Consider the following 17,228-nt stretch of genomic DNA (forward strand, 5'->3'; position numbering starts at 1 on the left):
CAGCCTAAACCGAATGCAGAAGGATTAGTTTGTATATCCCACAACATGTAATGGGATGCAATGAAATCATATCCTGGGTGCCAGACTCCTAACATGTTGAACAAGATTTGGATGGCATCACATTATACTACTCCTAAGAGGCCACATTTCACTGTGAAGCAAAATGACACATAAGGCCTTAGCACAGCGCAGTTTCCCCATTGTCAGAATTCATCTCCTGTCCAGCACTGTTCTTCTGAAGAAGAGACAGCACTGGCTGGGCAGAGGGGTGTTAAGGGAGGGATAGTGTGCAGGGAGGCTCTATGAGGCTGCACGGGTAGAAATGGAGACCCATCTATCACACTGTGCTTCTTTGTAGGTCTCCCCTGCTGTGACCCTTGTGCTCAAGTGAATGGGTATTTTCCACAAATTGAGATTCCCCAAAAGTAATGAAAGCAAATTGGAAAGGCATAGTACTTACTTTAAAACAGCACCTCGGAGCGCCTCCCTCTCTTTGGCTTCACCTGGCTCTTCCCCAGTGCAAGGGATAACGTCTGCCTCTGTGTACCTGAGCACAAGGGGTTAAGGAACATACTTGCTGCAGACAGGTGAAAGGCTTCTGAGATGGTTAGGACACTATCTGGGATACAGAACAAATTAATTCCAACTGGGAACATCTCATAAGAAGAGAGCCTAATATCCATGAAGGGGCTTGCTTTTAAATTCTGGATTAGTTTTGTTTTAGGTGGAAAGAAACAGAAAACTCTTTTGACAGCAACATGATGCCACAGCCTCTTAGAAAGGGAAAATCAATTCCTCAACCTCTGCAAGTCTAACTTGCACGATTCCACTATTTCTGTTTTGAGGTACAGAGATCTTTTACCAGCTAAGAGTTGGGGCTTAAGTCTTAAAGGCTGGTACAGACTTCAGTAAAATCTAATTCTATAGCTATATATTCCCCCTCATCACAGCTAAGTCAGTGTCTCCATAATACCCTTGCAGGAATTCCTCCCTGATGTCTGTTACAGCTGCTGCAGGGCAGAATTCTGCAGGCAGCTCTCACAGAGCAGTGTCCAAAGTGCCTGGCTCCCAGATGGAGAAGTTCCCAAGAACTCCCCTTAATGGTAGTTTTTCCCATGAACTACCTAATGAAAGGAAAAAAATTCAGTCTCTCAGAGTGGCAGGTGAGTAATGCTTGAAATGTTTACTGCACAAAACCCCTGAAAACAAACGGTGTCTTGTGGAAAATAAACTCAATTCCTACCCATGAAACAGGAAAAGCTATCTATAGGGAAGAAACCTGGATCAAACAGAATAGAGAAACTCTAATTTTGATCTCCTGCAATGTCACTTACAGACTTCACCAAGTGGGTCTGAAGTAGTGCTGTATCAACAGAAGGATCTCAAAGGGAGTAACTGGGAATCCCTCCTAGTTCAAGTAACATGGTAGCTGGAAAAGATGCTGTAATTTCCAGTAGGGCTGGACACAGATTATCCACCACTACCAGGGCAGTGCTGTATGAAAGCTAGCTGAAGATGCACCCCTAGGTCCCCTCTCAGTAAGAGCCTTTCAAAAACGATACTGTGGTTTCCCGTATTCAAGTGTGTCGTCTCCGTCCACATCCAGGTCAGCGTCACTGTCTGGATTCTCCTTGCCACTGCACATGATAAACCCAGAACCTAGAAGAAAATAAGACACATGGATGAGCATTTGAACTGAAGTGCAGGAGGTCTCCTAAGGATGGTGCAACAGCACCAGTCCACAGGCTGTCCTTTACTCTTAATAGCCTCACAAAAGGTACTGTCTCCAAAAGACTGCACAAGAACAATTTTTGGAAGAGTGCAGAGAAAACACTCATAGAAATGCTCTAACTTCCTGGATTTTATACTCTAAAATGCCCCTCAACACTGAAAATGAATGACCTTTTGCTCTCCACAGGAGTTATTTTAAAGTTGAAGGCATTAGAAGGAGCTCTCTCAAAGGCTGAAAAAATTTGAAGCAAAATAAGGAAGACTGATTTTTCATAGAAAATAGGGAAGGCCGATTTTTCATAAAGTGAAAAAAAAAAGAATACAAGAAAGCCACAGGGATATTCTGAATTAGTCCTTAATTCAGATGCAGAGAGCAGACAGAGGCTAAAATACAATTAGAAATACCTTTTTCTTCTTTAAATGCATTTAGTCAGGGTTTATATTTTTACAATACAAAACATTTAGGAATAGCAAACCTGTTTCTAGGAGAAAAAAAAGAAAAGACTCCACAGTCATTAACAGCTCCTTAGCACTTCTAAGGTGAGCAAATGCCAATGCAAGTCAACAAGAGTCCTGCACTTCCAACATGCGTGAATTGGGCAAGAGCCCAGTCCCAGCTCCAGCAGGAAGCAAACATAAACAGTTCCCCCTGCAACTGAGCTGTGTAACAATTGCCACTTTTTTTGTTCTCAAGCATTTTGTTGACTGTGTTATTGCTGATTGTAACCAGGTTTCTTTTAATTGAATCTGTGCACAAACGCCTACAAAGATGAACCTTCATGTGATATTTGCTGCCTAAGGTTTATTAATAGAAAGGAAACCAAGGAATATATATATATATATTTATTCTTCATGTGACAGTGGGTAAGCTCTCTCCCATAAGACTGGAAATTAAGCAAAGATCTACTGAATCACAGGGTTGTGCAAGGTCCTCACTCATGTTCAGTTCTGCAGCAGATCTAAGCTGTTTGGGGACATAAACTATGCAGATAGAAATCTGCTCACTCCAGCTGCTTCCAGTGCACTCTTTCCCTTAGCACCCCACTGTCCAGACAGCAGACCTGGACACTTGGCTCTCAGACAGAGGGTACCTGCTGGAACCTGAAAGACCTGGCACATCCAGATGGCTGGTGATCTCAGTCTGTGACTAGACCAAGAAGCAAACCCCACATGCAAACACCGAAAGAATAAGGTAGACATAGCCTTGGCTTTGCACAAATTACATTTCTGCACTGTGAGTGCACCTCTGTCCTGTGAATGTTGTTCTAAATGCAGAAGACAGGCTAAAATTAATGTAGAGGCACTGAGTATAAGGTGCATGTCTGAAGAATGGAGGACATTCCCAAGTGTTAGGGTAGCCCTTTTAGGGGTATAGATATCTGAGTCTATTTGCTCTACAGGGCTCTCACTAGCACACTTACACAAGCTCATGCCATCAGCAGCAAACTTGAGCTTTCCCAGCCCAGAAATGAGCTGTATTTCTAACAGTCTGCATCTGTGCAGAAGCAGGGCAAGGCGAAGGCTTCATTTCCATGGACACTTTGCAGACACAGTTCTTTACTGTCACTCTCCAGGAACAGATGCTCTCACTCATTCATTAAGCCCCCAATAAAACTTGTTTATATGGACTTGATATTTCTCTTCCCTGAATATAAATAAGGTATTTAAGGAGTGATAACCATAGCATGATGATGATTTTAAGACTAACCTTTCCCTAGAAGCATAAACTACCTTTTACTTCCAAGTAATTGCCAGCCTTAATTTTTAGCAGAGGTAACAAAACTAGCTTTGACTGCAGCATCCATCGTCTGCCCCAGGTACTGCAGGAGCAATGCCTGTAGGTCAGCTCCGCGGTGTCACCAGGCCAGCAGGGCCCTTATGAGGGGGCACGCTGCCAGCCAACGCGTCATGAGCTGCCTTCTCTTGCTGCAATGGCTCATCCAGTAAATCTTGACCCCTTCAGTTCATCACAATGTTTGGGAGAAGATTTAGAGGAGCAGGAAAGACCTGTCAAAGAAGCTGAATAGTTTTTCAAAGCTGTCTTAGAAGTCATAGTGGGCAATGGGGTGGTAATTTACAGGCATGGCATTTAACCTGCAGTAACACCATCCCCTGCACCTGGCATTACTTTAGCCCATCACTTCTCAAAGGCCATAAACTTCGGACACACAGGTCTTCATTTTTCTTGTAGCTGTGGGAAACACAAATCATGCAAAGCTGGAGCTGTGACTTGGCCTGTCCCGGAGGTGATATGAATGTTAGCCAGACAATGAATACTTGGAGCAAGTGCATTGAGGGGGGGTGAGGAAAGTATACAAAAGAATGAACTTAAGTGGGACTGCTCCCCATGTTCCTCTCTCTGCAAGGATGCCAAGCACACAGCAAACACTAACCCTTCCATCAATTTTGTTTCCAAGTGACTCAAGCCAACTAGTGGTTTATGGTTAGAGCTTAAGAAAAGAAGATCTGCTTACTGTGATACAATTTACAAATATTAGGGCACCTTGACTTCAGAATCCTGGTGTCCTTGCTCTCAAAACCTTTGTACTTAAGAAAATCCCTTTTAAGTCTGAAAGGAAAATACTTCAGAGCTTCTGCTGAATCTATAATAGGAACCACTTCATTGCCGACAGAGTACTGTCCTCCCTACACAGGGAGGGTACATGGGAAGGGTTTGGACAGTATGTGTTACGATGGCAGATACACACTGGGATGATCTGATACAGCATTTCCGACAGAGAGGAGGGCATAGCAAAGAAGTTCATTAAGATGAGGGGCAGAAGAAGGATAAGTTTTCTTTTCTGATCAGTTGAGGACTCTAGGCCAATATCTAAAGGAAGCCACAGTAAAGTGATCCAACTCTCAGATTTTCACCAAATACGGATTTTTTTTCTGAACACTAACAAGTGCAGTCCACTGCAACATGGTAAAAAAAAAAAGGTTCAGAAACTGTATGCTAAACAAAGTATTTTCTGGGTTCATGAAGGTTACTTTCAATATAAGCTGTGCTATCAGTTTTAGGACTTCAGAGGCTCCTTTAAAAAAAAGGAAAACCAAAACCCACAAAATATGTTTCCGATGTGAATCAAAAGGTCCATAAATCCCAGTACTGCCACTGCATGCAAGAGAACACCAAAGAACAGGATGCAAAGCTCGGTCCAGCATCACCTGCAGCGCAAGTGGTCTCCCACGGACATCCTAATGCCCTTTCATCTGCAGCAGGGATGGATTTTGAGGCCAGTTCCGGCGGGCTGGGGTTTGGTGCCACAATTTCAACCTGACCCTCCTTGTCTAACTTCCTGGGGTTGCTTCCATCCACAAAGCCAGTGAAAACACCCACGCAGCTGTTCAAATATTTGACGTCTGAACTGCTTGACATTATTCATTCATCTCAGGCTCATTCAAACCAGATTTCTGGACAAGTGCTGTTATAAATGGATTAAGAGGACCACTAAATGCAAGAAAGGTCCTATAGGATCACACCTGCTTCTCACTAACTCAGCCCAAGTGTAAAGAGGGCTTCACAACTTCCAGCTCCAGCCAGCAGCATATACTGCATCCAGGAGCAAGCAAAACATGAAATGGAGTACAGGGAGTGTTGAGCAGAATAAAATGGCCTTCATAACAGCATTGTTTTGGACCTACTAGAGGAGAACAGGAGCTTCCAGAAGACCCCCTACCACTACACTCAGGTGATTTGCAATTCAATAGCGTGCACTGGGAGTGGGGAAGGGTTCCTTCCTCCAGCAAGGCTCAGCTTCTGAAGGTCGTGCAGTAATTCATGGCCATCAGCAACACTGCCTAGAGCAGACCTCTAAAGCCAGTGCTGCTATCCAGAGGTCAATGCTTGGGACCAGAACTTTATACCAACGTGTAATAAAGGGAAATGTAACAACTGAATGTTAAGTTGTCAGTTTGACCTAGGAATTCACAAGAGACATGATCTGTTATTCACAGAAGCAGCTGTGACTCTTACAAGGAGAGTCACCTCAGGCCTGAGGAACATAATTCCACATGTGAATTTGAAAATACTGCTTTCAGATGAAAAAAGAACAAACCAAAATGACTCTCCTATCTCCTTCCCTTCCCTTGCTGAAGAATTTTTTGCTCTTGCCGTGCATTTGGTAGGAGGCAACCACTTGTCATAGACTGCCAGCCCCGATACAATTAGCCTCCTGATGCTAAAGCAGCACAATCCTCTGACAGTCTTAATCCCAGCTGCCTCCTTAAGGTCCAGACAAACAGGAGTGAGCAAGCAGGTCAGATGCTGGGGCCATTAAGCAGGGAAAAAACGAAGTTACAGCTTTGTCTCCAATCCCCATTGCTCTTGTAGCCAGGTGCTCTGACAAGCAATTCCAGCACTGGTATTGAGTGGCACCTCTATAAACCCTGTGACAGTCTGGGAGACAAACTCCCCCATCAATCAGAATGTACCTATCAAGATCACTTACCTAAAGCGCCCGCCACCCTCCAGCACTGTGTACACAGCTTTGCTTGGGCTGGCCACAGAGCAGTCTGTTTGAGCACCAATTCAAGTTAGTTTCTGAAAAATTCAGGTACTCTACACAAGCAACAGTGTTTCTGAAATACTGACTTAGAGGTCTGAAAAGCAGAAAAAATTCACATCTTTGCTGCTGCCAGGCTGCAGGTACTGGCAGGCTACAGGAATCAGCTGAGCTTGAAGGAGACTGGAAAACACTTCCCACTTTCTTCTATGTGTCTATCAATGGCTGGAAATAAATCTCATCAGAAATCCTTTTCTTCCCCTTTCCATAAGTTGTCATAGCACCTTTCCTTCTCTGAAGCCATTCTCTATGCCTAAGCATCCTCTCTGACCTCTGCACTGCTTCTCAAATCTCACTTCCTTTGTGCAATCCCCCTGATGACCAGTGATCTCAACATCTCTCAAGTGAATGGTGGCTCAAGCTAAGATCGAGAGTCATTAACATGATCTATAAGCAGATGCACAGAACAGATAAAAGGGTTTCACATTCAAGTCCCTCCTTTTCTCCATCACATTCAGTGGCAGATGGTCAAAGTGGCAACATATGCTGTTTCAGGTGTTGGCAGCACTGCTGGCTCCTGCGCAGGAATGAGCTCAGATGGAGACTGGCAGTCTCAGGAGTAGAAAGGTAAGACAACCAGACCAGTGCAGACTCAAACAACTACAGCCAAATTTTATCAGCACAGGTAGGAAAGCACAGACCTACTCTGCTCCAACTCTGCTCTTCATGTCTCATCTGGGCAGGTAAGTGAGGTTTGGGGGCCAGCTGTTCTGTATATATTTAATTATCATTCTAAACAAGACCAAGGAACAAACCCAAGATGTTAGTATTATGATTTGCACCATCATTATGAATGCAGCTACTAGATGCTGCTCATGCAGAGGATCAAACGCATCTGCATACCTGATGTTTCTCCTCTTTGGCTTCCAAGGAATGGGGCGTATGTGTGTGTGTGTGTGCGTGTGTGAAGTCTATATTCGAAATATTCTAGAAATCCAGAATTTTGTGTAAATTCCATAAGCGGGTCTAAATCTGAACCCATCTCACAGGCATGCAGCTCCACTGGGGCCTGTTTTGGCTGGGAAGAGGCATTCATTCTGCTCACAGGTAATTTACATGTGTTCAGGAAAGAAGAAAAAAAGCCTCTCGTAAATCTCCAGAACTGTAGCCTTTGCTAATTACACTCCTTGCAGTGACCCCCTTCTGCACAACCTCCCTTTCCAGCACGTTCACTCTATTTTCTTAACGAAATGTCACTCGTTGGCTTCTTGGAGAGTAAAAACAATGAAGGCAATAAAAGTAGTTTATGCAGACACACGGCCAGGCCTCACACACACTTCCCGAGAATGGCTCTAAACTGGGTTTATTTCATCAGCTGCTGAAGTATCCCGAACTAGTATTAAGAGGACAAGGTGGCATGGATGCTGTTTTATTTTAAAAGGTGTTTGGGAAGAGAAAGCCATTGGTGATTCCTGAAAACAAGACGAAGGCAGATGAGGCCATGCCGGACAGCAGTCTTTCTGCAGATCCGTAACACTTCCCCAGCCATATTTTTGGACAGTGAAATTGTGCTAGGAAAAACTGGAGGAACAAACAGGGACAGAATAGTCCTGGTGACTTTCCCAGCCTGTTGCAGGAAAAATGACATTCAGAGACCATGAAAAGCTGCTTACAGGACAAGGGTTTTACTTCTCTGGAGACAGATCCATTTAAAGCAAAACAGTGATTTACCTGGAAAACTGACGCCCAACTGTGTCGTTATAGTGTACACCTGAAATAGCAGATGCATCCATCTGATGTCGTCTATTAGCTTCCCACAGAGGCACAAATAGGCTGCCAGAGACCTGACTGCTTACCAGTATCTTGGACGCTTACAGTGATCTTTGCTAACAGATCAGAGGAACAGCTGCCTTTAAGGAATAGGGCCATATAATTTTACGACCATTAACATCATTCTGCAGCAGCGTGCTGAACAAAGGGCAGGCAAGCTCTGCTATACAGGGTAAGAGCCAGCTGCTGCAAGGCCTGGGGAAGAGGCTTCCCCACTCCACACAGCACTGAGAAGTATTCCAGCGATTCCTTTTATGCCTCTCCACCAACCCATCAGGTACAGATCGGGGCTGCAGAGGGGAAAACACACTCAGAGCAAAGGTGTGATCTGGTGTGGCCATTCGCGCATGGCTGCCTCCTAGAGACTCATGCCAGCGTTAATGCACTAAGGTGAGAACAGTCTCATGTCTATCTCAAATGCTGCTCTTAAAAACCAGAGCTGAAGTACAAAAGCAGCAGCAACAGCAGCCATGGTCTTTGCAGCTACGGCTCATTTTCCACAGTCAGGGAAAGGTAGATCTGAAAGCTTTTGTTCCCCTGGGGAGAGGGTGGAAACAAACAAAAAAGGAAGAGGGAGAATTAAAGTAATCTTGAATCACTAAGCAGATTCACATCACTGGATCAATAAGCACCACTGACAGGGATCACAGGAATGTTGCAACTTTGCCAATAATAAAGCAGCACAGCAGAGCTTGGAGGATGACTTTTCTAAGGCAGCCGAGCATGAAGCAGCAAGGCTGCTGAACAGCTGAAAGTGACACCCTGGCTTACAGCGAGCCACTGCCGGCAGCGGGCCCGACGTAGTTTACTTTAAATAATGATGAGCACAGAGATTGTATTCATGGGGGAAAAGCAGCCAAGAACTGGAAGAAACAAGGGCCAAATTTCACAGGCCCAACCCATGCACTCTTCCCCCCAAACTAATTCTCTTCTAGGTTGGAGAGAAGAAAGAAAAATCAGTGCTAATTTAATCAATTGATCAGCCTATTGATTGCAAAACTGGAGCTGCTAGTTAGCCATGTGCTGTAATGTCCTCAACTCTGAAACCAGAAAACACACCATTGATTTCTTCACTTCCAGCTCCAAAACAAGAAATAAAGCTGGGCTTTCAGCGGAAACGCAACTTCCTCGTCCAGGGAGAAGATACAAGCAAAGAAGAGAGGCCAGGAAACAGGGACAGCCGCATCTTGCAAGGTTTAAACTAAAATTAGTTACAGATGCAGTCACGGTGTCTTGTGTAAACTCTATCGATTGGGTGGCTGACAGTCTTGGGAGCCTCCATACTAGGACAATCAATCCGGTTGCAGTGTCACCTGCCACTTTGCTGAACAGTTGACAATGCAATTATCCAGTGTGGAGGCAGGGAGTTGGCGTGTGTCAAACGCAGTTAGCCACTTTCCGGGCACTACTCGATAATGCGTTTCACTGCCGAGTGTAAGAGACGACATGTGGAGACAGGAGCTGTTTAAAGCCATTGAGACCCATGCTCCCTTTTTCCTTTTGAAAAATCTCACTGCCCCTGACTTAACAACTGTATTCTAAAATGCTATTAAAATCACGTCAATCAACTATTGTGCTTAAGGCTGAAGTTTGGCTTGAGTGTCCAAGAAGTAGGTTGCCGTTCTAGCAAAATGCAGATACTTGAAAAAAACCCCCCACAATTATCAAATGACTGTCTTAAAGTCTGGGACTTTCAAAACAAGAGCAGACAGACCACTAGAAAAATGGATTACAGAGAGCAGCAAGCAGGTGTAGCAGACAGGACTGGAAGATCTTACATTGCATGTCTGAGATCTAGGAAAACTGAAGTCTAAAAGGGATGCTGTCAACTTGAACCAGTCAATTTCAAAAAATTAAGTAGCTTCAGGTGCTCTACCTGCTCCCTTACTCCCCCTGCCAATTTACAGTGTTACAACTGCATTTTCTGTTTTCTTTTTAATTAATTTTTCTCCTCCTTCCTCTGTTGCTGGGTGACAGACATCCCTTTTCCTCCCCCAAGAACCACACATAGTACTGTCAAATGCAGAGAATTCCCCTTCTTCCCACAGAAAAATCTTTTCCTGGTTAGAGTGGCTGTCGGCATTACATAAATCAAACAGAAACGTTTAGTTGATTGTGCTCCTTTCAGCTAATGCATTTCTGGCAGTTTAAGCATAAAAATTAGGTTCTTACATTTCTGTATGTGTTCAAGTTAACAAAAATGTACTACCAATAATCAGGACTTTTAACAGCTCTAAGCACCACTTTTTTTTCCCCCGTTAAGCTAATTTTTACTTTTTTGAGTCCTATTGATTACTTTGTGTTCCAAAATGAAGAAACTGCTGTTCCCTGAAGCATTATATGTACTTTAAATACACATGGTATCGAGCATCAATCACATAGTGAGTCATGCTGACTTTTGTATCCAAGGCAGGAATTCTGATTTTTTTTTTCTTTTTAAAATCACTATTCACACCTGTTCTTTCTGCTCACTAAAGTCAACTTCTGATATTAATATACAGTACAATACCCTGTAGACATTTATTAACCACAGAATCCCTCAAATTCTATATGTGGACACGAACTATAGAGAAATAGTCAGGTACAGCCCACCTGACTATTGTATATAACACTACAGAAACAGATCTGTTAGCATTTTTAGGTCAAGTATTTCCTTACGGACAAGCACTTGCTCTCAAAGGAGATACATGCAAACATTAAGGAGTGGTTGGGGTACTCCATCAGACCAGTACAAGGTACTGTCCTTCAGCAACAGAGGGATTACCGGGATTACCACCATTTTACACAAGGGCTGAGGTAAGGCAAATGAGTGCAAATGGGACTCAGCAGCCCTCTAAAGTGGGGATAAGGCATAGAATAAGCACTTGAGAAACATGAAATTTATACATCTCGCCCACTCGGAAGCTTACAGTAGGTAGGAATGACCAGCAGAAGGTAGCAAACCCAGTATAGGAAGGTTAAAATACCAAGACCGAGAGACTGGGAAGGATGCTCAGATGTATAGATGCATTCACCTTAGAGACTAAGCAACAAGGAATGGCAACACTGGAAATGTGACAGAGAAAGGCACTGAACTGAGCTCTTGCTAAGTGGGAGGAAGATTAAGAATTTCATTATGGCAAAGACTCCCTATCCTCTTACCACAGACTGCTCTTGCATCCAAGCTGAAGTTTGCTTTAGCCTGCCAGGTTAAAATGAATGAATTCTCTAACTCCTCTACACAGAAATAGGGAAGATGATTCTCATTACTAGACCATTCTTCCAAAAGGCCTAAATATGCCAATGGCCTAAATATGCCAATGACATCTTCTATTTACCACACAGTCTCTTAGGAGAAGTCACACTTTTACTGTTTGACTCAAATTCTTTTGCTGAATTTGAGGATATCAGTTTATATCCTCTTACTAGTATAACCTTAAATGCATCCTGAACCTCCTGGCACAAATGGAGTCTCCTAACCTCCTGAAGCCTTCCTGCATGCCTCATTGTATTTTATCTAAAAAAGGGCACAGCTGGCTACTAGGTAAGATTCTAGAACAAGACTTTTAAACTGTCTCCAGCTTTGCTACTATTTTTCTAATAGTAGAGAAGATGTTTTTTCACGCTTCAGTTTCCACATACGTGTCAAATAGATTTTGTGGAGTTCCGTTGCAGAGTTTGATGTTCATGAAACTGCACTGAGAAGCGCAACTAAGTTTTCCTCCTCTATTTGGAGCTTTCTGTCAGGCAGTTACCAGACGTGAGCAAAGTCACTGTGTTCACAAAAACCTGCTGCTGAGGCAGGAGAACTGAAAAGCATCTACTCAGATTCTGAGGACAGGACCTCACACTTGAGAGCATGCTTCTAAAGCTGCATGTATTTAGAAGGAGAACAAATTGGAGCAGCATACAGCTATTGCCTCAGTGCTCTTCCCTGGGCAACTAATGCATGCTGGACAAAGGCTGGCCTACAACATTTGCTGCTCAAACTGAAGCACATCTTGATTCTGCAGAGATAAAGCTCACAATGGGACTGCAGCCATCTGCTGGAAACTTTTAGACATTTTAATATAGTCCCACTTTTCAGGCAGCTGCCCTAATTGTACATGACATGAGATCCAATGCAAACAGGCACCCAAAGATAACTGTAGTTTGTTACAGCTTATAAGGCTTTACCACGTCCCTCTATGCATACGCTAAGTTGTGCTGTTCTTTTCCCTTGGTAAGACATTAACGAACAGATACAAGCCCTTTGCTAGCTTGGGAGGAGGGCAGCATGGAGAAAAAAAGAGAAACTTCAGAGTTAAGTAATCCCTGTGTGCTTTTCCTTCTTCAAGAGGATCGCAATCTATCAGACAGATCCTTGTCATCTTGATCTTTCTTAGAAAGTATCCTTCCCTGAAAATGCCCTGCTTACCATTTTAACATTTTCAAAGTTTTTCCTCTCTTCTGTATTATTTTTGATGCAACTGATCTGCTGAAGGAAAAGAAATCCAGAAGAGCAGTGGTGACTAGCTTGCTATTGTGCCCGGAGGAAGGCTTTTTGGTGGGGGAGCTAGAGGGGAGAAAAGGAGGACAGGGCAGGTGGAGGAACTTAGCTACAATTCTTTCATATCTAAAGAGGACAGCAATCTCTGTTCTATCAGACCCCACGGTTCGTGCTTTAAATGGTACTTGCTGCTAGCTTGCTTTCCCTGTCTCTGTCTCTCTCCCTTTGAAGCAGACTGGACAGCTTCCTCAAGCTGGCGTTATCACTCCCTCTAACCACTCTTGGCAGGCAATCTAATTCCCCCTGAAAAGGTCACCGCCATTTTAACTGCCTTTCAATCACATTAAGCACGCTGCCGCTCGTGCTCAGAGCACTGCGCCTGCAGCTCTCCTGACTGAGGTGCGATCGATAAACTGACATCCTGTCCCCCAACTCGATCTCCCCAACCACCCCATCCGCCGCTCGCCTCCTTCCCCTCTCCTGGACAAGCTGCCTTCCCAGAATGGACAGCAAGAGACCAAGTGACAAAATCCTCTCCTCAAATCCGAGGCAGCAGAAGGGAGCCACTAACCTGGCATTTACTAATCTTTGTCCCATCTGCTAAGAAACAGAAGGGTGCAAGCATCCCCCCCCGCCTTTCCTAGACCTACAGAGGCAGCGACTTCACAGGACAGTTTGCTTAGGCATCAGTCCAGACACCTTTGAAGCTGTGTTACAAAGAACAAGCCTCCCTCAAGCTTCCCTCAATGCAATCATTACCGTTATCTCTCCCCCCGCGCTTCTTTTTTTTTTCAGTTACGAGTTATGTGTTCCACCCATCGATCCCTGTGTAAGACACTGTTTTAAGTCCTCTTGCCTTTTGACTGTGCTAAGCCGTTTAAGAGATGACAGCAGCTTCTATCAGTGCGAAGCTGATGTGATTCTTTTCAGATAAAGTACTTTTTTTTCAGTCCTCTCCCCCCCCTTTCCCTTCTTTCAAGTAAGAGACATACACACAAAAAGAGACACTGAATCTTTCAAAGAAAAAAAAACCTTTTGAACTTCCCTCAGGAATTCTTTAAAGGGATAACCTTATAGTGTAAACACTGAGGGTAACGTGCATCCATTCTGGAGAGGAACAGAAGAATTGCTACAAATATGTTGAGCGTTAAAAAAAAACATCAGAGAGGGAGCCCACTTGATGCTTTCACTTGCGAAGCCTTGTTGGCTTCCTAAACACAGAAACTCATTAGACAAAGATGGCATGAAATAATCCCCTGCAACAAAGAGCTTTGGAGAAGGATGATCCAGAGATGTGGGGATAGATGGTTACTGAATGTTCAGGTATTTCAAGAGAAATTTTAGTCTTGTGACACTGGACCGAGATAAGGAAATATTTGATTATTATATCTGTATAGCTTTTCACTTTGAAGCATGAGCTTGATTTAAACAGCATTTGGTATTTCATGCTAGTAGCCTTCTGCACCTATCCCAAACACAAGCAAGAACTCTCCTACTACAAAGCCCTACTTCAAGAGGGACCTCTGTTGAAACAAAGTGGTTCGAAATCCTATATAACTGCCAATAATCTTAATTTACAACCTGAATGCTTCCAGTTTTGGGTAAGCAAATTAAATGATAGCAAATGATGCTTTAAGAATTCAGGACAGCTTTAAGTACCAGATATTTCCTGACTGAATACCTTCATCAAACCCAACAGTTTAAGAGACAACATACTGATCCCTGCACTTCTTAGTTATGTGATATTCCTACTTGCTGCCATCTCCTGCTCTTTCCAACTGCTGTCTCAAGTATGCCAGCTGTGGCAGGAAAGTGTTTTTGGCTCTGCTGCACTAGACCTGACCAGGGATTTGCAGCTGTAACACCAACACAGAAGACAAAGAATTTCCACCTTCCAAGACAGCCTCTCAGGTGAGAGGAGCAAATCTTCCCTGCAAGCACTTTGGAGGCAAGAAAGTATCATCCTAGAAACCACATAAGTGAGAGTTTCAGCCTGTGACTGCTCCCTAAGTATTAGACCACCTTCCACAAAATCTGAGCAAGGTTGTTCATTTCCCTGACTTTTCTGTTTTCAAGAAGAAAAAAACTCAAGATTTCCCAAATCTTAACCCACCTGAAATCCTAGCAGGATCTTTCACATAGTTAGCAAAGAGCTTTCCTGACCTTGAGAGCAATACGAACTTTGCCCATTAACCAAAAATGATGAAAAGAAGCAGCCATGACCTGTGTTAAGTTTAAGTCACTTCTATAACACTGCCCAAAGGTCTGACCGACTCATGCGATACACGCTGGCCACAGCATCCTGCTCCCCCTTCGCCCAGCTGTGACATCTCCTCGAAGCAACACACCATTAAAGCAGAAATTAATGAGACACATGGACATGTATTTTCCCCTCTGGTTTTATGTATTTCCCCATGTCATCTCTTTAGACACTGGTGACATCCCTGTAGCCTGGCAAAGCTGTCTGGCATTATAAAAGGCCTTTGATTTCCACATCGCTGCTGCTTCTCAGCAAAGAGAACAGAGCCAAACACAAAGCCTCAGGTGACAGGGGTTAATGAGGGCCTTGCCAACTTCAGACAAAGTAGTTTGAAGCATTGGAAAGCATCTCCAAAATGTTGTACTGTGTTTCAGGGCTGTAAATTAAGAATTCTGTCCCTAAAACGGGGCAAGAGCCAACACTGGCAGAGAAAGGAAAAAGACAGTCACCTTAAGGTTACCCGAGAGTGCACAAAGCAGGTCTGACTGATGGAGACCTCTGAATGCCAGCAGCCAGAAATAACATGAGAGCCACAAAAGGGAGCATGAAAAAGCATTACTTGCTTAAAAAGAAATACAATCAGCCAACTATGGGAGATCATTCCAGCTTTGCTATGGCTTCCCAAATCAACAAACTTCTTGAGCACAGTAGTTGGGTACCCTGCAGATATTATCTGGTCATCCCAAAACACTAGGCAAAAAGTTGGTGGCAAAAAGTTCCCCTGTTTAGGGAAGACGACACCTCTCTAGAGGAGCGTGGCAGCTGTTGAATCCAGCTGCCAGCAGAGGCGTGCTGCAGAGGAGGAAGGTCAGGGAGAAACGCATGTGCTAGAGACCTGCCAGCTGCTCAGGTAGAATAATTTCTTCAGCCATGGTTCAGCCATCAAAAGCCGCACAGAGAGATGTTCCTCACTACAAATGCTACAGGGAGGTTCCTGTGCTTGTGAGCTGATCTAGAGACACCTTTCATCCAGCACCGCAAAGGGAAGAAGTCTAATCCAAAAGCCTTCCCATCAGGGTAATCATGGAGGGTTTTAGTTGTGCTCTACTCCCTCCTAGTCTTCCGATTCTTTGTTGGATCTGTTCATGGAACTAAACACTCTTGAAGGTGTTATGAAGGTCTCAAGAAGAGACAGACCCCATGTTTCCTGATGGAAGCAAGGCTATTTCTAAGTATGAAATAGAGAAGTACCTGTCCATGCATGCACAGCCACCTAGCAGAGGTTACAGCCTGACTGATGCTAGAACCTAATTTCTGGTGGAGGAAAGCAGTTGATCTATATAATGCAAACTAACACATTTGAGAATTCCTTAAAATAAGAAAGAAAATACAACAAGGAGCAAATACTTTGCATTTACACAGACTAACCACATCAGTTACACACATTTTGCCTATCTGAAGCCTCATTTGAAAGAGGGTCTCCATATGACTGAAATGATAGGAAAGGTTCAGGTCACACTTCAGTGAGTTAACTCAAAAACAACGGGAAATGTTAATCATGTGAAGACAGCACAATGTTCACACCAAAGGAAGCAGAAGATAGAAGACAGCACGAACCCAGGTGTTCGGTGGGGGTGAAGGAAGAAACTATGCATGCACAAAAAAGGGTAGAAATGAACCGAGTAGCTTTTTTCTCATCAGCACTAGCAGTGACAACAATAAAGGCACACAGACATCCCATGCTTCCCTGCTACGGACTGTAGTGACTATACTATATAAACATAGCCCAATGCCCTCCACGGTCTCATCAGATCTCTACCTGGAATTGTGTACAGATGCATTTCTCTATGTGGGCACAAAAAAAGTTAAGGTAGGTAAGGCTACGGATACAAAAAGTGACCATGTGGGCTTCCCTGGATAGCCTTTAAAACCCAAAGAAGCTGCTCCTTCACCTCTGTGCTCCTGATCATCTGCTGCTCTGCTACAACCCAGCTACAATTTAATTTCAGAGGAAGGTAAGAGCAGATCAGGAGTTCCTGGCTGTCACCGAGCACATGACTGGCTTTTAAGTTCAACTCCCTTACGTAGTAGCCTTTCCCCTTGAGATATTTTAAATTAAAATCCAAGCTGATATAGGAAGAGATCACATTCCATCCTCTTTATTGAACGGAGGGAGACAGCATTCCTCCTCTCATTAGGCATGCGCTACGTGGATTGCTTGCGAGACACTCTCTCTCCTTAGTGCCAGAGGTTCATGCCAACGAACAGTTTAGTAAATCCTCCTCTTTGAGGCCAAAGGGCTGAGTGTAAGAAAAGGGCCAGGTTTCTAGCTAAAATTACATTCACCAATAAAGCTCACGAGAGGTCAAATTTTGCCATAACTCACTCTCTCCTCAGTAACTGATTTCCCCATCACTGGAGAAGGAGCAAAAGAAGGAGGAAAAATAAAATGTGTTTGTCTGGAAGCCCTAAGGGCTTGCAGTGCTGGAGGTGC

At 43.9% G+C, this 17,228-nt stretch overlaps 1 protein-coding gene across 3 annotated transcripts in view; it reads right to left on the reverse strand.

The window, feature by feature from the left end:
• The window catches only part of RNF220 (ring finger protein 220), a 232,331-nt gene that overhangs the window by 32,553 nt on the left and 182,550 nt on the right, over positions 1-17,228 (reverse strand). For all 3 annotated transcript variants that reach the window (XM_074906325.1, XM_074906327.1, XM_074906326.1), the window contains 2 exons: positions 1,563-1,659; positions 461-547 (listed from right to left, as the gene is read on the reverse strand). In XM_074906325.1, coding sequence (XP_074762426.1) covers positions 461-547; positions 1,563-1,659 — 184 coding nt within the window. The remainder of the gene's footprint in view (positions 1-460; positions 548-1,562; positions 1,660-17,228) is intronic.

The sequence above is a fragment of the Athene noctua genome, chromosome 5, assembly GCF_965140245.1.
Source record: "Athene noctua chromosome 5, bAthNoc1.hap1.1, whole genome shotgun sequence".
Taxonomy (NCBI): Eukaryota; Metazoa; Chordata; class Aves; order Strigiformes; family Strigidae; genus Athene; species Athene noctua.